The 22,824-nt window shown below is 39.3% G+C and overlaps 2 protein-coding genes across 2 annotated transcripts in view; one reads left to right on the top strand and one right to left on the bottom strand.

Moving 5' to 3' along the window:
* Positions 1 to 147: 147 nt before the first annotated feature.
* SPX (spexin hormone) lies at positions 148 to 9,780 on the bottom strand. The gene is made up of 6 exons (XM_050710432.1): positions 9,776 to 9,780; positions 5,191 to 5,437; positions 5,005 to 5,062; positions 3,729 to 3,791; positions 2,988 to 3,074; positions 148 to 206 (listed from the first exon to the last, which is right to left on the bottom strand). The coding sequence occupies exons 1-6, from the start codon at positions 9,778 to 9,780 to the stop codon at positions 148 to 150; spliced, it is 519 nt and encodes a 172-aa protein (XP_050566389.1).
* A 6,292-nt stretch (positions 9,781 to 16,072) lies between these two features.
* IRAG2 (inositol 1,4,5-triphosphate receptor associated 2) overlaps positions 16,073 to 22,824 on the top strand; it is a 38,673-nt gene continuing 31,921 nt past the window's right edge. The window contains exons 1-8 of the mRNA XM_035540822.2: positions 16,073 to 16,667; positions 17,277 to 17,387; positions 18,132 to 18,312; positions 18,533 to 18,609; positions 18,688 to 18,766; positions 19,755 to 19,913; positions 21,043 to 21,160; positions 22,629 to 22,679. Of these exons, the coding sequence (XP_035396715.1) occupies positions 16,073 to 16,667; positions 17,277 to 17,387; positions 18,132 to 18,312; positions 18,533 to 18,609; positions 18,688 to 18,766; positions 19,755 to 19,913; positions 21,043 to 21,160; positions 22,629 to 22,679 (1,371 nt within the window). The remainder of the gene's footprint in view (positions 16,668 to 17,276; positions 17,388 to 18,131; positions 18,313 to 18,532; positions 18,610 to 18,687; positions 18,767 to 19,754; positions 19,914 to 21,042; positions 21,161 to 22,628; positions 22,680 to 22,824) is intronic.

The raw sequence follows: 22,824 nt of genomic DNA, 5'->3' as shown, positions 1-22,824 counted from the left end.
CTTTTAATCAGTTTGTATTCAAACCATTGCTATGAATAAATACGTGACCCTTTTGGAACTTAAGTGAGGATGAATGAAATACTCTGTTTACACAAATCATGGTTTCAGGGTATACAGAATACAAATGTTAAAGAAATTTGAAATATTTCACCAATTTGATAAATTATCCGTCAAGTAGCCAGGGTGATCACCATTTTCTTCTTCAACTGTAAGACAAGACACAGTGGGGAAAAATAAGAAGTAGATAAAGGAAAGTTCAGTCACCCATCATTTTCAGGATATAAATATACCTCAGGGACAGCCCTAGTGTAATCTGACTGCTTAGCTAAATGATGAAAATAGAAGTAATCATGCCTGCTGTCATTTTAAATGTATGAATTTTTCTATTTGTTAAGGAGCAAAGCATGTCCAGGGAAATATTTTGGTAAAATGCACAAATTTTTCATGCAGAAAAAAACAATATATTTGTTCTGTATTTGCACATTTCTCTCAGTCAAGAGGATTCTAAAATCAACTGAATGTGATCTTCTGAAAATGTGTGGCCTATCCGTGTTTGATTGTTTTGTTAGTCTACTACTACAATGATGTCAATGTTATTCCACAGAGTATTTTTCAAACAAGCTGCCAGTTTTGCTTAGCTTTCTCAAATGTGTCACCTTTTTTCTTAAGGGGTGTTGCCAGACACTATCTCCTTTTGAACAGCAACAACAGGCAGGAAAACACCACTAAAATTTATAAATCATGAACTTCACAGGATTTTCTCTTTTTGTTAGCTCACAAGTAACAGACACTTTCACTGATTTATCTTTAAAATTGCCCATATAGTTTGTCTAAAGCCCTATGCTCATTGTTAATTCTGCCTCTTTCACTCAAAGCACCACTGAAATTTTCGGTTTTCAGACTTCTGCCACGGCAGGGAGGAGAGAGCTGAGCACAGAGCCCCAGAATTATGTGAGGTACAGTGGGAGATGCTAGGAGTTGGAAAAGACAGTAATGGTTCAAGGATATCTGCACATACACCAGGTAAATTCTGTTTTCATTTCAGGAAAGCTGTATACTTTAGATAAACAAGGTGAGGTGGTATGGTAGCAATGGCAAGTTATTTATTGCACGCTAGTGATCATGTCAAAGGTAATGAGGCAGTAATAGGCCTGTCTTACCATGCATCTATGCAAAAGGTACAAAATACCTCATATTTCACTTGGGTTTTTCTTTACATTTCATAATTCAAATAAAGCACTTCTTCCTATTGTGACAACCGTAATTAAGAGGCTGCATAAAAAAGTCACAACTGAGACCAAAAATGCCACAAAGGTAGCTTCTAGTCACCTTCTATTCCTCCATGACCTGGACCAAAGAGGCAAGGAACATAGCTTGGACAAGCTCCTGAGCTTGCATAAGCCCTTGCAGCCTCCCCAGCACCCAGGGGCTGGAGTAGAGCACAGGGTCTCCACAGCACTGGTGCGTGTATCCTTCCTTTTACAACTTCCCTGTTCCCAACTCCATTTCCAAATGGGCATGGGCAAAAAATTAGTCTGTGTAACTGAAGAGGTGAAGGGTACCTGTACTCAGCTCTGGTGAGGCCACACCTCGAGTACTGTGTTCAGTTTTGGGCCTCTCAGTACAAGACGGACATCAAGGCCCTGGGGCATGTCCAGAGAAGGGCTACGAAGCTGGTGAAGGGCCTGGAGCACAAGTCCTGTGAGGAGTGGCTGAGGGAACTGGGGTTGTTTAGTCTGAAGAAGAAGAGGCTCAGGGGAGACCTTATTGCTTTCTACAGCTGCCTGAAAGGAAGCTGTGGGGAGCTGGGGGTCAGCCTCTTCTCACAGGTAACTAGTGATAGGACTAGAGGGAATGGCCCCAAGTTGTGCCAGGGGAAGTTCAGGTTGGAAATTAGGAGACATTTCTTCTCAGAAAGAGTAGTCAGGCATTGGAATGGGTTGCCCAGGGAGGTGGTGGAGTCACCGTCCCTGGGGGTGATAAAGGAAAGGTTGGACCTGACACTTAAGAACATGGTTTAGTGGGTAATATTGGTAGTAGGATAATGATTGGACCAGATAATCTCAAAGGTCTTTTCCAACCTTAATGATTCTACGATTCTATGACAGGAGACAGTGCATAGATTTAGGGTCTCAGCATGGTGAGCTGCATGCAGGCAACAGAAGATGAGGGGTTTGGGATAACAGCTTTGCAGGAAGGCTGGTCTAGGGAGGAAAGGTGAACTATTACAGGGTGAGGGAGCTGGGTGACAGGAGACAAGGCTTTTCATCTAAGGGGGTGCAATATGCGTGAAGGATATGGGGGAACACAAGTTATATAAGACTGACTCAGTAACTGGTTTCTGCTATAGGAGGCTGTGAAAGGCACAGGTTTTGAGGTTTTGATTTGAGAAGCAGAAGTATGCAGCAGCAGTGTGAGGAAGCAGGTGATGAGGAGACAGAGATGGGAGGGCTGGACAAGCTCTATGGTAGGCTGGGAATACATGAATGATTATTGGATTTTTCAGGATATTTCAGGGCTCTGCCTCTAAATCTCCTTGGGACCCCTTGTCAGCTGTGCCAGTGACAGCTCTCAGAAGCCAAATGTTAATCCCACAGCTCCTGTTCTGGAGCTTTTTAGAATTCTTTTTAAGCATTTCTACCAGGGCAGAAAAGCCAATGGAGTAATGAAAATTTCACAAACAATATTTCGTAGAAAAAGAAGTCCCGGTAGAGAAGTTTTGTTTTGGAAAATTCAAATCAAAATAGCCATTCCCTTGAATCTAAACCAATAAAAATCTGAAAAGCAAATGAAAAGCAGACTATAGAAAAGTTTACCAACTATGACTTCTCAGATTCATGTTCTAGCTTGTGTAAATGTACACCCTGATAAAATATACTCTGTGGAACACCTTATTTCAAGACTGACTTTTTAGATTAACATGTTAGTAAATTAAGTATTTATAAACCCCTTTTAAAAGCTCCGGGCAAAACAAAACATGCATTTACCTGGTTCTTGGGCTTTCTGTAAGGAACTAAGGAACAGTGCTGCAGCTTCAGAACGAGATAAAGGATTTGCGTTTTGGCTGCGTGTTTCTAGAATTACAAAATCAAAGATGCCCAGTTTGTTAGTGTTTTATGCGATTTCTTTATTTTGCTCTTTGCTTTTTTATATCTACAGTTAGAGATACAAATACAAAAAAATAGTGCTCTTTCCTTCACTCTATAACATTATGTACTCAAAACCAGCCTGAAAAACGTCTAACACAGAAGAGGTTAGCTATTTCTTGCCAAAGGGGGTTATGTTAGAGTTCCTTAGAAAGTAAAAAGAACATTTTTTTTTCATGTGTTATTATTTTGCTACAGGGTTATTTCCTCCAGGCACATTGTCTAGCATGAAATAATGTTGTTGACTTTCGTCACTTGTCAGTTCAGCATAATTAATAATTTCATTTGATTTTTTTCCACCGGGAAAAGAAAGTCAAAGGGACTGATGATAATGTGAAACATTATCATGTGAATGTTAATAATGTGAAACATCACCACTTATGGAAGTGAAGTCACATGGTACACAAGAAAAGAAAATCAGATGCATGGTCTTTATAATATGTTTTTTGGAATGAAGGATATAACAAAAGGAAGTTATATAAAAAAAGTGCTTCCTTAAATATGATTCCAGGAAAACAACCCCTCTCCTGTTTCTATAGATTTCTTTCCTAATCCGAGGAAAGACTGTGGACACTTACTTACCAAGCTGCATTCTGTCATACAGATCCTTTTGCTGGCTTTCATCTGAGATGAATCGCCGTCCCTCTAGAAGAACAGTGGGAAAAGGTGAAAACAACCTCGCAAATCTGTTGTAATTTGTACCTTACAACCCCTATAGTCTTTTCAAAACCCAAAGTTACAGCATTAATTCTACAAACATAAAATTGGATGCATTTATCCCCCCTGGGGTCTTTTGAAATCAGCAGTAGTCCATCCTTAACTGGGACACTCCCAAACATACTTTATTCTAAAAAGGAGTTGTTCCAGCACTTTTCATTCATATATTAATCTGCTGTAGGAGCTGTATGTAGTATGGAAGAATTTACTGTATTTTCTTCACTTTTTCCTTGACTCCTATATGGTCAAGAGCCTTTAGTCTCTTTGCTGGTCTATAAAGTATTGTTTTTTAAAGGGATTTTGTTATATAAAATAATAATAATAACAGTTCATTATTCAGTTGGAAGAAGTAAATAAAAAGGGGGGGGGAATCTTTTTCTTTCTTCCTTTTTTTTAATTTATTTGAAGGAATTTTGCTCCCTCAATACATACCTTGCCTGGTACTTTTTGGTTTTGAAACAATTCAGAATAGAATTGTTAAAAACACAAATGTTTCTGTTAAATGTGGATCTGCATGAGAGGACAAGATCATCTCTCCTTGACTCTAAATTTTATATTTAATGCTCCTTTAACTCTGTACTAATACCAAAAATTCAAAAGTTAATTTGCAAGAGTTAATTACAACAATATCGATAACCCTGACATCCAAGTTCTTCTTAGAAGAGGTTGCTTGTGGTCTGAATACCAACTGTAATGCAAGATGCTTGTAATAGGAATGTGTTTTATCCTATTGCTTGGGAAGATGTTTTAATTAAAGCCTGAGTGAGAATAAGGGATGATGACTATAACCAGTATGTCTTAAACACCCTTTAAGATTATTTCAGTTAAGAGAATTACTTTTCCAACAGGTTTCACAATCAAACTTCCAACTCTATACATTTCCAGTACTTTCTGGTTTGCTTTTCTTCTTCCAGAAGTTGCTTTCTTCAATTTGATTTCTTTAAAAATTAGTAATAATACTGGCAATGCCACTGTTTCAAAGACAAGGAGAAATAATGATAAGCATATCCAGGTAGGCTTCAGAACTTCTACCTCCACAGTATCCTTAGGCATTTACTGCTTGTGTGGAGCCAAGCAGATCAGGAATAATCCAGTGGTATAGAAAGTCATCTCCTCAAAACTTAAAGAGCTTGGGACTTACGTGAACCCTTCAAATACAGCATAGCCTGGGGAGTCCAGTTTCTCCTTTGGAAATGAGCCTTTATGCCAAAAGAGAGAAAGAGACGTGTCAGCACCATACACCATTACAAAGAAGTACAAGTACTTACACAGCACAAACCTGCGAGATTCAAGGATGCTGTGCATTCAGCCTGAGTGAGCTGTTTACCTGAGGAGCACTCCAGGAGAAAGATATGAAGGACACTGCAAGGAACAGTGCCACTGAAGATGCTGTCAGTTTACGGAGTCCCTGTGCACAGCGAAGAACCACAAGACACAAGAAAAGGGTTTCAGGTCTGTAGATCTTCTCAACTTCAAATCTAAATGTGAGAGTATTTCCAGTCTCTCCTTTCTCCCTGTCTTGCTGCCCAACCTCCTCATGCTCTGTGGCTATTTCAGCTTCAATACACAGTGATCTAACGAGAGGATGAATGTTAAATCAAACACTTTATTATTCTCTTTACTCATAAAGGTTCCATACAGGTGAGAACTGTCATTGAGGTGAACGCTTTTTGTGCTTCTATTTACAAGGACACTAGATCTTGCAGAAATGAGAATAATGTGCAAACTAAGGGGAAATATCATATAAAATGTATCTTGATTCTACCACACCTGAATACAGAAACTAGACAATAAGCAAATGTAGGGGACTTGCTATTCCAAACAAACAAACAGGAAAAGTAGATGACTAGTTCCTCAGGAAAGGAAGTTTTTAAACTTAACATCTTATTTGCATCAACCACGATTACATACTTGTCATGAGAGAGGCTTGCTTGATTCTTGGAGTTTGTTTGCTGATGCAGCACATGCAAATGAAAGCATTCAGCATAAATCCTCTGCAAACAAATTGCATATCTACTTGTTTGCACAGACTATGTTACTATTCATGCATTGGTAACCGTGATGGGCACCAGAGAGGATCTACCATTATGATTCACAGTGTTTTATTTCAGCCTGTTTTTGAGAGCGCATTTTGCTTATTTATTTCTAATGCAGTGGTTTCAAGCACACTGAACATAACTACATGTATATTTATCTTAGGTTATTTTTAAGTTAAAATTATTAACCCCCACTGCAGTTCCTAAAATATTATGTTCACATGAAAAATCTTGAATTGCAAACTAAATGTTTCCCACATACCAAAAAGTCTCACTCACCTTCATACTTATTGCAGTGGTGAATCTTCAGTCTTCGTTTCTTGGGATAACTTGTCACAAGATCTCCTAAAGGTTTGTGGTACCTTTTTAAATCTTCAGAGTGAATGTCCCCTCCCCTTCTGTGGCAGGGTGGAGGAGTCTAAAGGGATCTCTTGTCAGCCCTGTAGATGGAGAAGTAGAAGGTATGATGACTCCTGAGGGAAACCTGTAGTCTTGCAGGAAGTCAGTGAAGTGATTGAAAGATAGACACACTTGAAGATGCACCCCATTAGCCAGGTGAATACTTTCTGAATACATCAGCATCAGCCCTGTGCATTTGCAATACAACGTCACCTTCTTGCCAGATGATCGATAACAACGGCCAGAAGCAGATATTAATATGGATGATGAGTATTTACCTAGGATAATCTAACTTCAGGTTGTTAGTCATTTTGGAAGCTGGAAAAGGTAGTAAATTGCTCCCCAGTCATAACATGCCAACATCAAGAAAAAGGTGACTTATCCAAGGGTCACTAGCTTGAGATTGTTCCTAGCATACAGTTAGAGGATGTAGTCTCTTGTTTGTTCTCTAACAATCTCTTGCATATGCTTTTCTTACACATGAATAAAAATACAAAGCTGAATAAAAAAATAATAATTTTAAAAAATCCTTAGTAGCCAGAAACACTTTGCTGTCTCATGGATTGATTGGAGTAAAAGCCCAGGTTGTGGGCTTGAATTGGTCAAGCAGTGGAGCAGTTAACAGAAGAAAGGCAGGAAGAGGGAATCAGAGAAGCCATTCCATAAGCTACTTCTAAGTGGTTGTTGTCTCATCACAGTCATGGATGGTCGTTTTGGTCCTCAGGCAACGAGTGAAGCATGCTTGATTCCTAGCCTTTCTTGTTGTGCAGCTAGTGTTTTTATCTCTGCTTCTTCGTTTTTTCCTTTGTAAAATGAGAGGGTATCAGAAGGGGAAGGGAAGCAAACAGGGAGCCAGAAATTTGCTGATTGGAAGACTGAACAACAACAAAAAAACCTACTCTGGGAGCCTCACAAACCAAACCACCTTGTTATGTAACAAAAATACAAGTCATCCTTTAGGTGTGACAAGCACATGCTCATGTATGTGGAGTCTGAATTAAGAGTGTGCAGGCAATGTTAAGGCTTGGTAGAAGCTTTTTCCTGAGATCAGGTCTGTGGAGACTGCTCTGAAGCACACTGCTACTGAAGATGCAATTACTCTCCTGCTTTTGGGGAGAATTTCTCTCTGTTCTGTGCTGATGCCAGACAGAATGGGTCATCTAACTTAGAGAACTCACATTAGATACAACTCACTCTGGCATAGATGCAAGAACTAAAAGGGAAGTTTAGGTTTTGGCCTCATGCAGCTCTCATGATGTTTGGGTACTGCCATTGTACTTCTGTCCTCTAAAAAGGCCATGCCATGATGCACCTTTATCCAGCAAAATGTATTCTACTTGCATCTTCTTCAATATGAAGTTTACGTTTTCCCTGCTATTTTCTTCTTGCTCTGACAGATCAGAGACGTTTCTTGATGATGTTTAACCCTTAGAAGAGGGTTATGCATTGCATCCAGAAGACATTTAACAAGCAGAGACTTGGAAAAGATAAAGCTACTCACCCGTCCCCTGTAGCTGCTTCAGAGCCTCTCTTTATGCACAGACCAAAGGGCCAGAATCACAAAGTACAACTGAGTCTGTGAAAATTAACCCCCAAATTTCAGCACTACTCACTGGAAAGTATATTGTCTTCACAATGGTTGTCCTTGTGGTAGAACAACCAGAATGTGTTTGGCACAGACAATAAGCCCTTATTCTCCTGCCAATGGAACAAGGCAAGTTAACTGTGAAGACAACCAGGTCTTCTCTGCCTGTTGGAAGTGGGGAGAAGGAGAAGAGAATGGGAGGCATGGATAATGACTTATGTCACTACCACACTGTAGGAAGAAAACTTCAGCCTTTCATATCTTTTGACCACTTTCCAAAGTCTTCAGCTGCTTGAAGTTGGTGTTGCTGGAGTTCCACTCTCTCTTCCAAACTTGGCTCTGTTGGCAGTCCCACTCTTCTCCTTGCGGTGTCTGTGGCTTGTATGAGGCTGCCCAGAGGGCAAAAGGGAGCTCAGCTGGACAGGTCAAAACCGGAGCTGGCTTGTTGTGGGATCAGGTGACCATCAGCTCAAGAGCAAATTCAGGACCTTGACAGCATCCTCTAATCAGTCAAAATTGTTTTAATGCTGTCCTGTCAAGTGTCTCAATGGCATTAAAGTGTCTAAAATTGAAGGGTTTAGTTTCAGCCAGTAGCAAGAAACAGCCTACTTTCCCCAAACACCATCCAGGACACCTAAGACACTCGTGCGGGTCTGCCAGCTGTGACACAGGGCCTGCAAGAGACCCAAGCACTTGTAGAGAAGGAGGTGGGGGCAGGCAGGATTCCTAGGGCACCTAAACTGTCACTAGTTCCTTGTGGCTAGGAACTGAATCAATTCTACAGTTTGCCTCTCTGTGGAAGGAAACAGGACCTCGAAGAGCACCCTCTGGCCTCAGAGCATCTGACATTAAGAGAGAAGGACTGAATTCCCATCTGGAGATGTCTGTTTCTCTTAATTGGCTTCAGACAGAGCCTAGACAGCTGGCATTTTACACAGACCACATCAGGTGAAATGAACCCAATCCAAAATCAAATTTCCATAGTGGTCTAAAATTAGGAGCTTCATAATCCTTAATGAAAAAGTGTGGAAATCAGACAGAGACTAAAGAAGAAAGGTTTTTGGTTTCCTTAAATTCTTGTTGTGCCTTTGTGACTTAGTGCCCTAAATCCATTTAATTTTACTATGACCAAGGATTCTAAGTTGCTGTAGTGTTTTAAAAAAAAATGTATTTCAAAACCACCTCCCTGGAAATAAGATGTCTGTGACAGAACAAGGAACTCCAGGTTTGTCAATTCTACTTCAGTGATTAAATTTTAAAAGACTCTCCTTCTCCCTTCATAGCTCTTTCTTGTCATGGTTCTATGAGAAGGGGGTCCTCTCACTTTCCCCAGAAATCTAACCACTTCTGGGATGGCATATGGACACGATTTATTTGCAAACAGCAACAGAGGGCAATACTTCGTACATTGTAAAATGCACTTACTGAAGGTTCTTGCATTCACAAATAAATAAATAAATAAATAAAATGGATGTGTATAGGCATATATTAGTCTGTATTGTTGAAAATGAAGCAGCCTATAATTGGGTTATGGTTCATGACACACTGAAAAACTACAGCACTTCAGGGTGATTAGCTGCACACTAAACACTCATTGTCAATCCTGCCATTTCTCAGCTGATTCATATAAATGAGGAAGTGGCTTTGGCATGTAATCAATACCTTAAGTGAGGGAAGTAGAGTGTAGCAGCTGTAGCAGCAGGATCCCTTATTAGAAACAACATAACCTATGCTTATTCTTAAAGATGATCTAAAGGGCAGAGGCTGCTTATCCTGACACTGTAAATGATAAAAAGCCAATTTCTGGGATTGGCGTTCAGTGCTGAGGTGCGTGAAGGTTCTTGCATAGTGGAGATTTACCTTGTGGAGTCAAACATACATCACTGACTTACGTCATGACCATGTGTTTTCCCAAGTCTTTCCCTAAAAATATAGGCTACAGTCATTGTGCCCGTCTATTTTTAAACTGCTGGTAAGGTCACCAATGTTCTGCTGCTTGCTCTTGAGTAGAAGGTGTAGCTGTCGTGTGGAGGTGGTCATACGTCAGCCAATACAATATCCTGATGGTGTCAAGGTACAAATCCCCTGTTACCATGACCCTTGTCTCTTATGTTTATTCTCATTTATTTTGTGCTTTCCTGCTAGCTTGGCAACTCTTTGGCAAATTCATCTCACTTCTGTCTGTCATGTGAACAGCATCTAGCATGGTGTAGTTATGGCTTGTACATGCTAGTCTTAATATCTTAAAAGACTGAACTATTGTGGCAGAGTCTGCAAAAGAGGAATTGCAGACAAATGGTATTGTACTTAACTTGCATTAAGGGCACTTAAATTAGATTGAAAGGCAGGCTTTCTAATGGTAGCATAGTGAAATACAGATTGCCTTAGAAAAGGCTTTGAATCTATAATCACTGAGAAGATCAGAGAATGTATTAGCCAAGCCCCTGTTAGGACTAGTTGGTAAACTAATCCTGCCCATGGACAGGGTGATGAACTGTACAATCTCTGAACAATTTTGTTTGGTCCTGTTTTTTATGTATCTGTGATCTTTCAAAGCCAGAATATCTTAAGGCACAATACCAGTGCTACTGTATCATTACTGGAGATGTTTTTCTTCTTTTCTCTAGACCTCACGAGAAGAACTATACTACAAACTACTTAGCTGTACTAAAAACTACTCAAGGTAGAGTTCAAGATGTAGAAAAGACAGTCTGCTAGGGATTGTGTAAATGGCTCACACAGTAGAGGTAATAGAGTCTTTGCTGAGAACTGCAGTGAGATGCTATATTTGGATCCAGACACTACTGTTCTCAAAAGTGTATTGACAAAATGGAAGAGATTTCAAGAGGTAATTATAAGTAAAAGTTAAAGATGTTATGTGAGGTAAGGGATATTTAAAAGTATCAGGAAAGTGTAGAAATCAACAAATATTTGAAAGGTGCAAACATCACAAAAAGAGGTATTACTTCTGAAGTTCAGTGACTCATAGGATAGTAAAATATTTTTCTTCAGTGATGAAAAATCTGGGGCAAACACCAAGAAGAAAACACCAACGGAAAAAGTTTTCTGCAATTTGCAAACTGGAAAAGAAATCTGACCATCTAAGTACAGGCATTTACAATGCCTGTTAGCAGAAGTTGTACAGCTCTTCAGACCAGCACATACTACTACCAAACGCATCTTGCAGAGCATACCTTTCTGTAACGACAGAAGCACCAAAGGCCAAGGAGTCATCTGACCTTTTCTTCCACCCCCATGAACTTGGCAAAGAGGACTTTTGTCTTTGTCAACAAGTTACCTAGAGGGCTACAAACTATGCTAAACATTACGCATGCAGTCATCTCGTCTTGGCTGAGTTGTATGTTTGTCACAGAGTCTCACCCATAGAGCTGGACAAGAAATACATGCTGTTGCTGAGCAGCTGGATGCTGATGTTTTGTTGTAAACAGTGGATGGAACTGGGAGAGAGGAGAAAAAAGCAGGTCACACCAAGAACTGGAGTGATAACTGGACAGTCAGGAGTCAGAGACTGAAATAGCCTGCTTCATGTTTTTTTACAAAGTGCCCAGCCTGTGCAAGCACAGTCCATAAAATGTGCAGTCTCTTGGGCTTGTTTTCCTTACCCATTCTTAGCAGGAGGGAATAGAAATGGGTTTATGTGTGTATTTATATGCAAAGTGTATAATTTATGTAGAGAAAAATGTTGTTAAAGACAGAATGGAAAACCTCAGGAAGTATTTTCAAGAGAAGACAAGTAACTTAATAACTCTGCTGTATTATCATTTGTTATACTTTGAAAATGTTTGTCCTCGATATTTACCAATGTATCTTGAATATGACATACACCTAACCCTTATCTAGTATGCCAATGAGACTATTAGGAGATTATTAAGGGTCTAATTAAACCTCATAGCCTGTAAGTGAAACACTTCTTCCAATCACCCTGTTTTTCACTCCACCTTTCTCAGTTTAGATTGCAAGGACTACAGGCAAGTTATTTGCCCCTGTGCCTGCACTGTGCCTACTCTATGAGCTGTACAACAGCATCAATATCATCATCACCTGGAGGAACCTCCTGAGAAAAGGTCACCCATTCCTATCAAGATATGAAAAAACATGCATGCTATTTCAATTTGGGAGGTTTTCTCTTCAAACTAGTAAGTTAAAAATCTTCCTGTGTGCATAAATCTCTCAAAGATAAAAGAAAGAATAGAAAAGATGCTCAGCTGGATTGATCTCAGAAATCTTACCTCTGCATTAATATCAACTTTACTCCTGGAAGAAAAAAAAAAAGCGTATCTAGTCAAAATGCTTACCCATCTGCTAGTGAAATCAGAACTGATTTTATCAACACCTGGTCTCTGGCAATGCTGCTGGATGACAATAAATAAAAAATGTCTATTTTTTAATTATTTAACAGTTTTCCTACAAAAAATGGGAGAAGTCAGTATACTTCCACGATTTGGGTTTTAACCACAAAGCACATGTGAGAGCATTTAGAATTTTTTTATTTTTATTTTTTTTCTGTGAGGTGCTGAAATAGCCTGTTTTAGACTGGGAGGTGTTGTTTCTCCAAGTGTTTCAAGTCTGAGAGGCTGAATGGTTAGTATACAGGGCAGGCACCAATATTGCCTAAAAACATTATATTAGCTTATTCTTTTTTTTTTTTTTTTTTTTGTAAAGCATATATCTAAAGATCCACAGTGTTAAAATGCAAATCTTGTTGGAGAATATAATACTTAAAATGTTTAAGTCATGACAAGTTTTTTAGTCACAGACCCAAAGGCAGAGCATTCAACAACACAGGGAGAGCATACAACACAGGGACTTTTTAATAGACCATCAGCCCAAGATGTTTTAACTTCTGCATTCTTTCAAAAAGTGGCAAGAGCTATGATTTTTTTATATAATTTCTGTATTGTCTCCTCAAACTTCTAGACGAGAAACTAGGTGAGATCTGCTGCTGCATGAAAGTTCACAGCAGCTGGGAAAAGTAACAACTTCTAATAGAAGTGAGAAACATCCCAAGTACCTGAGAGCATACAGAGCAGTAAACTGTACTGTTGTTTTACTCATTTTTTTTGTTTGTTTGTTTGTTTTAAAAGGCAGTTTGTGTGTGTGGATAGCAGTGAAACTTCAGGATGCGCTGAAACTCCATACTGTTCACTTAGGATGTGCAGGAAAACTACAAGAAAACAAGAGAGCTAGAAACTTGGAGACTGATACTTAATTTGCAGCTCATTACAACTAATTGTCCATTAGCCCTAGAGCTGAGTGACAGACAGCCACAGGTGTACCTTGTAAAGCTGATTTTCTAGCAAATGAACACTCTGCTAGTTTCAGTACTAAAGTTTGTTCAGTTAGTCTTTCTTTAGAGGAACGGCTAAAATATCCTTAGTTACAGTGTGCTATCTCTACTAGACAGGAATAGAAGGTATTTTTTTTTACGTGCTACTCTGTTATTGTAGGTATAATGTTTTGTACTTATATTTCCTTTTGTAACAGGAAAATACAGGCAATATTTTAAAGGAGTATTGTTAAAAGGGATAGCGTTCTTTAATGATTGGTTGCTTATATTTAAGGGCTTTCATGTACTGAGAGAATGTAATTAAGTCTAACTGTAGTGTTTTTATCTTTTTTTTTTTTAAAAAAAAATATTTTTAAAGGCATTCTGTATCTCTAATATAGGAAACTCCTTTACTTCCTAGCATTTGCTTTTAGGAACAAGTCTTTCAAATCAACCATAATAATAATAAAAAGCAGTCTTTTTTTTCTCCCTCCTTCTTCAAAAAATGTGCTGCACTTCTTACTATTGTTATTTTTTAAACTATTCCTGTGACCAAGGATATATTTATTATGGTAAATATTGTTACTTGCAGAATTAACAGCAGAAAAATAAACTTGGGGATCTTGTCTATCTGTCTGTAAAATTCAGCTTCTGGTGTGCAGAAAGCTTGTAGTAGACCAATTTTTGTAAAGTATTTATGCCTGTTGGTAACCTGGATTCTTAAATACTTGCATGTGGTTTTCCTTTTTTCACTACAAGATTATACAAGTGGCAGCTCTTTTGTTAACTGTTGTGAAGCATGTTGCCATTTTTGAAAAAATAAATCAATTTCTTTGATAAGATGCCTTCAACCTCTTTTTGTTATTTCTTTTTTCCTCTGTCTGAAAGAAAATGGGGCAGCTAACTTTTGGGGGAAGAAGAGGTTGATTCACTTGGTTTCTTGATGCTCAGGCTGAGTAAGAAGCCATGATTCTGTGAAGTCTATATCCTTTTGGGGGCACGCTGGTGTTTGCACTGTGCAGGGGGAAATCCCTTCAGGTCAGGGAGCTCAGTGTTCTGTTCCTACAGGCAACAACTGGCGTTGTGCTCATGCACACACACACACACACACCACCTTGTGAGCTGTAGTTTTTAAGCTGTTATTTAGTTTTCCTTTCCCCCTGCTTTTATAACATAAAACTGATCTGTGATGGTACCATTCCAACAGGCTAGCTACAAGTTAAACCTCAGCCTTGGAGTCTCTGGGAGTTGTTATTGCTGGTACATAGGATATACAGCCAGCATGTGCTGGGGTCTTTACTGCTTTTCTGTTTCGTACTTTAAAGCAAACATTGCGTGTATTTTTTTTCTTTAAGCATTGTACGTAACCTTGTTGCAAGAAATGGTACAATGTATTAATAGTGCTGATGAGTTCAAAGTGATAGAGTGGTGGAAAGGTAGGTATGTAGCTGTAATATTAGATGCAAAATAAGAACTAAAATCTGATTCTAGGGAGCTTCAGCTAGACTTATCTGGTGCTATTTTTCTCTCTTATAATGCATCTCTAATAATGATCTAAATGTCATAGCTAACTTCCAATAGCATTGCTTGTTTCCCTCTTGTTTCTTTACAATTATGAAGTTTCAGAAATCTGTCATAGAGCTCTGAGTCCAGCCACGTTCATGGGCTGGTGGATGGTGTCTCTTGGTGCTGCTGATTCAGCAGATTATCTTTTTTGGAAGGGGAACTGTGAAGGAAGTCCACAGTGGGATAGTGTCAGAGGAAAGCTCCCAACTACTCAGTTCAGAGAAGACTGCAAACTGCAGGATGACAGAAATCTTGTTGAAACAAGGTTTTTATCCCTTCAAAATGCAACTCCCATGGTTTGGTAATGCACATGTGCATATCTGATCAGAAATATCGCATTTGGAAAGATAAAAATGCAAATAGAACCGAAACACTTGTGTAGGGCATGTTTTTGGGGCAATTCTTTGTGTGGTAGTGTTGTAGTTAATTGATAAAAGAAAACACAGGTTCTTAGTTTTCTATTTTTGTGGGCTCATTGAAATGTTGAAACTCTTGTGCTCGCTTTTCCTGCCTCCTGCTATCCCCCAATCCAGTACCCACAAAGAGTAAACTCAGAAAGGCAGACTGATATTTTCCTGAAAGCTAACTTCATTTAAACCTTAGCTTCTGAAACCTGTTGGAAGATGATATCAAGAATGCTGCAACCTCAGAATACTTAAAATGACCTGTATAGCTGTGGCTGCAGGGTTTGGCTGAGAGGCTTCTGAATGAAAGCAAGAGCTACTAACGCCTAAAGCTGTTGGAGGTACCTTGGGTAAAGAGCTGGACAGTTGCTATTAGACACAAACAAAAACCCATGGTATCAGGAAGGAAGTATGTGACCAAAATATGACCAAAAATAATGGTTATGAAAGTTGTGTGGGTTTTGCTGTTGTTCTGCTCTTCTAATGAAAACTTCTATATTTAAAAAACATATATATCTAATTTGGGATAAACTGGGCTGAGTAACTGTTGCTTAGAGCTTACTTTAAGAAGATAATCAACTGCTAGGTTGGAGAGGGAAGTTTTATGTTATTTTTTTTACCCCTTCCTCTCTGGTATGGTTATTGTATTTAAGAATAAGCAGTGAAATTTCAAAAAAAAATATGTTTCTTTTCTTCCCCACCTTGTCCAGATCTCTATTGTTTCTAGTTCCCTGGAGAACTAAACACTGTGGTTGAAGGTTCCTGTCCAGTCTGTATATGGACCAAGGATTTTCAAATCACTTGATACCAAGGCTCCAAGCTGCCTGCTCAAAGGAAAAATTCTCACAAAGAAGTTGTCCATGGTGATGTACCTGACTGTTTTGTTTTGTCCCTCTTCTTTCCAGATACTTTGTAAGAGAGGGGAATTTATAATGTCTTCAGAGCATGGTGCTAATAAACGACATCATAACCCAGTGGACAGTATATGCAGAAAGATCAAATCTATCCAAATGATGGATCAAGTCTCTAATCCCGCTTTACAGATACCAAAATTTCAGTCACGGAACTTTGACAGTCCACAGTGCAATATCAGAAAAAATCTAGAAGAAATACTGAAGAAAAGAACATTTAGAAGTGGTGATAGTACTAGTCCACGCTTCATCAGCCCCAGCAGTGAAAGTGTTTTCTCTGCAGACTTGCAGTTGCTGTCTCCTTGTTTTGGGGAGATCTCTGACAGCTGCTCTGCAAATGCTACATACTCGGTCATTAAAAGCGAAGAGAGGACCAGCAACCCATGGATGCCAGTATGCCCCATGGAGAACAGTTCTCCATCCTACTTCGCATCCAGAGAAGGTAATATCCAGAGCCAGTGGTGTGCTTTAGCAAGTACTGAGTCTGAAGATGCGCGTCATGAACAGAAGTACCTTACGTCAAGTCCTCACTTCCAGTTCTTCACATCTGATAAAAAGTCAGAAAGTGCTGTGATTCAATCTCCTGCACCACAGAGGTCACCTCTGAGTGAAAGAGGTAAAAATTCTTGAAACAAACACCATTTAATCCAAAAGCCTAAACATACAAATATTAAGCCTACATAGATGAATTTCTTTACTTCTTAACCTAGTAAAAATGTGTTACAATCACTCCAACATAATAAGATTACAAATAGAACTAAGCAGAATCTTAATTTTCCCCTAAAGAATATTAATCTAAATGTAAGAAGTGAGGAAGTAAGAAGGCTTTTTTAAAAAAAAAAAAAAAAGCTTTCATATTTGCTGATTCTCTTTTTGGGGAGAGGTGGGTTTGGGTATCAGTGTAGTCTGCTTTTAATGTAAAAAGATATTATTTCAGATTTTTTTTTGGCGTGTTTTAATGTAATCTATGATGATTTTTCTACCAAAAAAAAAAATCTTATTCTGGGTGTGGAGGAGAAGAAAGAACACATTATGTAGCTTTTACCTTATGCAAAAGAAAAGCCAGAGCTCCCAAATGTGCACATCATGATGTTATGTGTATGTTCATGCTATCTCAGAAATAACACTGCAGTTAGAAGCTATGAGCTTCTAACTCATGTGTTTATGTGCTCATACAGAACTATGAGCACATAAAGATGGATGATAACAAACTTATCTTTCATAGGATGGAAGCAGTCACTGGGCTGCAAAGCTGACAACATGTATGATGTCAGCTTGATCTGTGAAGAAGACTTACTGACCACTATTTTCTGTGCATGCGACATAGAGCATACAGGTTTGTGAGTGGCTGTTTGTTGCTCTTCTGTAGTCTTCCCTAAAAAAATTTTCAAAGCTGGTATGTTACATCTTGAGACATAGTAACCTCTGGTATGTTTAGACTGCCTAGCTACCTTAGCTAGGTGGCTGTATGCATGGCAGACGCAAAACAAATCCCTGTGCCTCTTTTGCATGATGCCTCTCTCTTTCCTCCCTGCCTCCCCTCCCCTGCTGCCCCCAAGCTAATCTTTGCAGTATTTTAGTGCAGAGGAAGTAGAGGCGCAACACATTTCTACCAATCAAATGTGTTGGAAATGACTGCTAATTTCTTTTAGGGTTTTTCCTATTAGAAAAAGAAATTTAGGAAACTTCAGAGTGAAAGGCTGTTCTTCCAAGTTCTACCTCAAATATGACCAGAAGTGGTAAATAAAGGAGTCCAGCAGAGTAAAATAATGTCAGTTACAGGGTCTGCTCAATTTGAGATATCTGAATGTAGTAACACAGCAAATAAGGTGAGTCTGTTCTTTCTAAACTGAAGTCCACAGAAAAAGTAACTCAACTTTCACACTTCTATATTAGGAGATAAAGGAAAAAAAGCGTGAACTACTTCTTACTGCATCACACTAGAACTGCAAAGATCAGTTGCTTGCCTACAGCAACTGAATGTGTACCAGTGCAGATCAGTAGGAGGCCCTTTGGCAGCTCTTTACAGTGTCCTAATAGACTTTGAAATCTGGTACATGGTCACCTATATTTATTTTAGGAAAAGTAGCAGTTTCCAAGATAGTTGATTATCTGAGACACACAACAAGTCGTGGATCAGAAGACAGTGGTCTTGAAGAGCTGTGCAACATGCTTGATCCAGAGCAGAAAGACATCTCCATGGACCTTGAAACATATCATGCCATCATGAAGGAGTGGATTGAAGACTGCAAGAGAAAATGGTAATAGTTTTTTATCAATTTATCTCATAAAATCTTCTGTGAAAACAGGAAAGTAGGAAGTTTTCCCATGGCTTGTGCATTCTGTACCTTGGAACAAAGATGGCATTAGGGCATTGTGATCACAGGGTGGTTTTAGGATGAAAGGTTTCAAATATTACAAAGTTGGTAAGTGATCTTTTTTTATACTCTTGTACGTGATTTTCGATGCTTTCTCTTTCAGGGAAGATGGTACAACTGAGGAACCAACAGCAAGCATAGAAGACCTGGAATTTAAAGTACATAGAAACACATTTGAAGGTGCAGACCATTTTATTCTGATTTTTATTCAGGAAACACCGCTTTCTTACTCCATAACCAAAACCAAATCTCTTTCAGTAAAAAAGACACCTGTCTGGATGAATGTTACATCAGGAAGCTTGGAAGCCTTTGGGGGTGATGTGTCTAAAGGAGACATGTAAGTTCATTTCAGCAATTCTTTCTGAGAATTTAGTACTCCTACCTTTGGATTACTTGAGAAATTTCAAGAACCACTAAAACTGATGGAAGCTCTGTCAAGACAGTTTTCTGAAGCTAATGCTGACCTCAGTCTGTGCAGGGTTTTGATGCTTTCACATTCTTCCATATAGATTCTGCTCAAACTGAAAAACATTCTAGTAATTTTCCTTACTGGTTTCTTAGTCCTTTTGTGTCCATTTACCTTGTTAATTCCCTGTAGCTGGAGTTTTACTGGGAGAGGAAGTTATGGTTTTTTTCCTTTTTAAACTGTACCTCCGTCACCTCTTCTAAGTTCTTAGGTGTTTGATAATAGAAGCTATTTTCTCTTGAAAAATCTGATCCTTAGTTTTGCTTAGGTTATTTTTTTATAATCATGACTCAGATTTGAATTTTTTATTAAATGCTTTGCTATTAAGCACTAAGTTTCAAATATATTTTTTTCATTTTATGCATAGTCAAGATATTCGGATATACTTCTGACACTTTCCTCTCATTTCTCAGGACCTCAAAAAGGTGATCCCTGTTCAAGTTTCAGTTGAAAGTGTAGGTGCAGGGTGGTTTAGGAGAAGTGAAAGGATCCAGAACTTGAGGAGTGAGTTAGAAGTATTAGCAATTGCCTAAAAGGTGATTAGAAAGGGCTTAATTAAGATGCTGTCCTGCAGGCATGCAGAGGTGGCACTCGTCTGGTGGCATACTTCCATTGCAGGGAGGACAAAAAAAAAATGGTTAAAGACAAAACGTTTCCTGGTGTCCGTAGAATTGCAGAACTGATCTAAACACAATCTTATATTTTAATTTAGAGCAAATGACTGTACAATGCGAAAGTCCTGTGTGAGCTCTCTTCTCGCTTCTCTTATTGCTGTAGCACGATGTCAGGATTAAAAAAAAAAGTCTAAATTAGAGACAGTGACGTATCTTGATCTTCCCTGGTTTTGTTACTGAAACAGGGAGACTTCGGACTTGATAACCTGTGTCGCAGACCTGCAGTACAACAACCAGAAGCTTCAGGAAGAGAACAACAAGCTGAGGCTTACACTGGAAGCTATGGATGAGACCAACAATAAGTTATTGGCAGATAATGAGAATTTACGTCAACAAATAAAAAGGTGGGAGACCTGGGCTACTGTGTAATGGCTGTGGGTGGACATATCTTCTACCAAGTGGTCCAACCTTGCTTTATGCTTGTGGCCTCATTCATGCTTCATGCCAGCGACTTTCTTGACTTAATGCTGTGTCTGTAATATTTAACCCTCTTGCCCAATCGTTCTGCTCTGTACCTCCTGGTTCTTATAAAAACAGTCATTCATCTCATAGCCTGGTTCTTGTGGCCTGAGATGCTGTGGGTGTGTTATAGGCAAATTTTTAGGGTGAAGCAAAATCAGTGCGGGGTGGGTGGATGAAAAAGGGCTAATATTACCAAGTGAACAGCCAAGCACTGTAAGGTTTCCAGTCCTAGACCACTCTGCCAAGCAGAGAGGAAATGAGTGTGTAAGAGCTATTTTGCTAGTCCCTTGAGGAGCTAGAGTGAGTTGTCTCACTAGATCAGTATTGCTGTATCTCGGGGAACCATCAATGCTATGAGTATAGGCCTATTTATACAGTGAGTTCATAATGCTCATCTCACCCAACTAATTCAAATGTGACATAGTTATGTCAACTGCCAAACCATTCCCAGAGTCTTCGGGGAGATTAAGGCAACAGTCTTGCAGCATAGCTGGTGTGGGACATGTACCCTCATACCAGACCTCATGCTCCATGGTGCTGTACAGCCCATGGCTAGCCAGATACAGGGCCTTGCCATGCTGGTTAAATATATATATAGGTTGGGGTATCTGATCAGGAAAACGATGCAGAGCTTATCCTTGAAAACTGAACTGAAATGGCTTCCTTAACTGCTAACAACGAAGTACTGTAAAGATGATATATGTGCTCAAGTTAATCAGATATATGACTGTAGCAAGCTAGGTGGTTAGGTGGATACAAACAAATGCATGTTATCTTTGGTGCTATGCTTGCCTGGGTTTTCATCCCTTAATCTGAGTGTGGAAGGGGACTGATGAAATAAACAGTGAATCTGTGAGCCTTTACTTAACAGCAGAGCCCATCATTTTTGTTAAGCATCTGTGCCAAAGAGTAAGTCCCTGATAGCTTCTAAAAACGCTGTGTTCTTGGTATTTCAAGCCTGACCAACAGCAACATGCTGCAGTTTAATTGGGTTTATTTATCTACATGCAGCATCCAGCATTCTGTGCTGAAAGCCAAATCACTGGAAGAAGAACTAGAAGAAGCAAAAAACAACCTGAACCTGTTGGAAGAGAAGAGACAGCAGATTCTCTGCCAGAATAAACACCTGGTAAGTGCTCTTGCTTCTTAGCTTATGTTGAATAAGTTCTCATGCTTTGCTGTAGCAGTGGCATGACCACTCAGACTATAAAAAATCAGCAGTATGACCACCTCTGTATTCATAGGTACTGGGGCTTGAAATATGATTTATTAGTGTTAGGAAAGTACCGTGAAGTTTTTGTATGGAACTATCATCTATTACAATGAAGAAAACAATTAAAAGGACTAGTCTACCATGGAAATTGATCTTGCTTTTCATTATGATTAAAGACAACAGCTCTCATTCCACCATCATTGAGCTCTGTCTGATTTGAAGTTGGCAGCGTTCTGCCAGAAATTCAAGTGCTGCGCAAGACTGTATTTTAGAACCAGCAGGACAGGAGGCTTGGTTCAGATACCTGCACAAAGGAGTTGTTTTCCAAAACCTCCCTAGGCTTATTAGAGTTATCCCCATGGGCTGGCAGAAGTGACAAGGGCCTACCAGAAGTTGTCTGTTCTGGGCTGACAGCCAGAAGCCATGCAGCATGCTTGGCATCTCTCCTTTGAGGCACGGGATGCCTATGCAAGGGTATCTGAATTGCACCTCACGTGTCTGAGTAGTAAAGCCAACGTGATTGTAAGATTCATAAAGCAGCATGGTAACAACATTGCTGCTGCTGCAGCTGTAGCAGGTGTTGTCAGATGTCAGAGCATATGCTGTCTGGAAAACATATGTTTGTGTTGCTGCCATGCGTGCTGTTCACGCTACAGTGGTATCTCTGTGTCTTGCTGCATGGGCGTAGGCTGTAAATAGGTGTTCCGTGACTCTGTGTGCTGCCGATGGGGAGTATTTAGAAAACAGGAAAGCATTCCATGCAGAGCAAGAACATAAGATTTATTTGATGCTATTTTTGATCCATTGTGCATACGTTTTTGATTGTTTTGATTTAATTTTGGGTTATACACCAAATTCTTCTTTTGTGAAGGAGACGGGAGGGAGAAATATTATGAGAAGTCTTGTAGTTCTGCTTACAAGTCACTTAGTAACTGTTCCCTGAGCTGTGGAGGCACTGAGTGGGATACTACTACTTTTCTTCCTTTGCAGTGGTGGTGGGCAGGAATAAGTAGAGTGTGGCACATAAGCTTTTCAGACTTGTCTGAACTTGCACATAATTAGCCTTGCTCACTCTGACTTTGAATACATCCTTCCTATTGTCTAGTGGTCTGAGTTTTATTCTAATGTGAAATATCGGGGTCAAGCCCTGAATTTAGGAAGTGTAAAATCAGTGAGAGCTCATGAACTGCACTGGTTTCAACACTCCCCATTCAGCTCCACTCTCTGAAGCAAAGGAATGCAGCACGACGGCTTTGTACTGGGCCTTGTGTGTATTTGTGTTCTGTTGCTTTTTGTCTCAGTTTGGCTTTGAATGTTGAATTTGATGTGCTAAAAATGACTACTGTCTCTGTTTGTTTGTTTTTCTATTAATAAACCTAATCAGGAGAAAGAAAATCAGTCTCTCGTCATCAAAATGACTTCTCTTCAGGAAGAGGTAAAATAAATCATGACTTTGCAAACACACGTGCTTGTTGAACTAAAAGCTTACCACTAAGAAATGAAGTGTTTCTCAGACTTTGAAGTCTGATACGCTTGTTAGGTTATCAAAATATCTGATGTTTAACAAGAATGGCTTACCA

This window comes from Cygnus atratus, chromosome 1, assembly GCF_013377495.2.
Source record: "Cygnus atratus isolate AKBS03 ecotype Queensland, Australia chromosome 1, CAtr_DNAZoo_HiC_assembly, whole genome shotgun sequence".
NCBI lineage: Eukaryota > Metazoa > Chordata > Aves > Anseriformes > Anatidae > Cygnus > Cygnus atratus.
Note: the sequence above shows the minus strand (reverse complement) of the source record. Positions and strands in the feature narration are given on the sequence as shown.

Excerpts from the sequence above, each read along its gene's own strand:
- SPX (XM_050710432.1), bottom strand. Across the intron at positions 3,075-3,728 it reads GTATGACAGAATGCAGCTTG|AAACACGCAGCCAAAACGCA; the intron begins GTAAGTAAGTGT and ends TTGTAATTCTAG. Across the intron at positions 207-2,987 it reads ACAGAAAGCCCAAGAACCAG|TTGAAGAAGAAAATGGTGAT; the intron begins GTAAATGCATGT and ends CTTGTCTTACAG.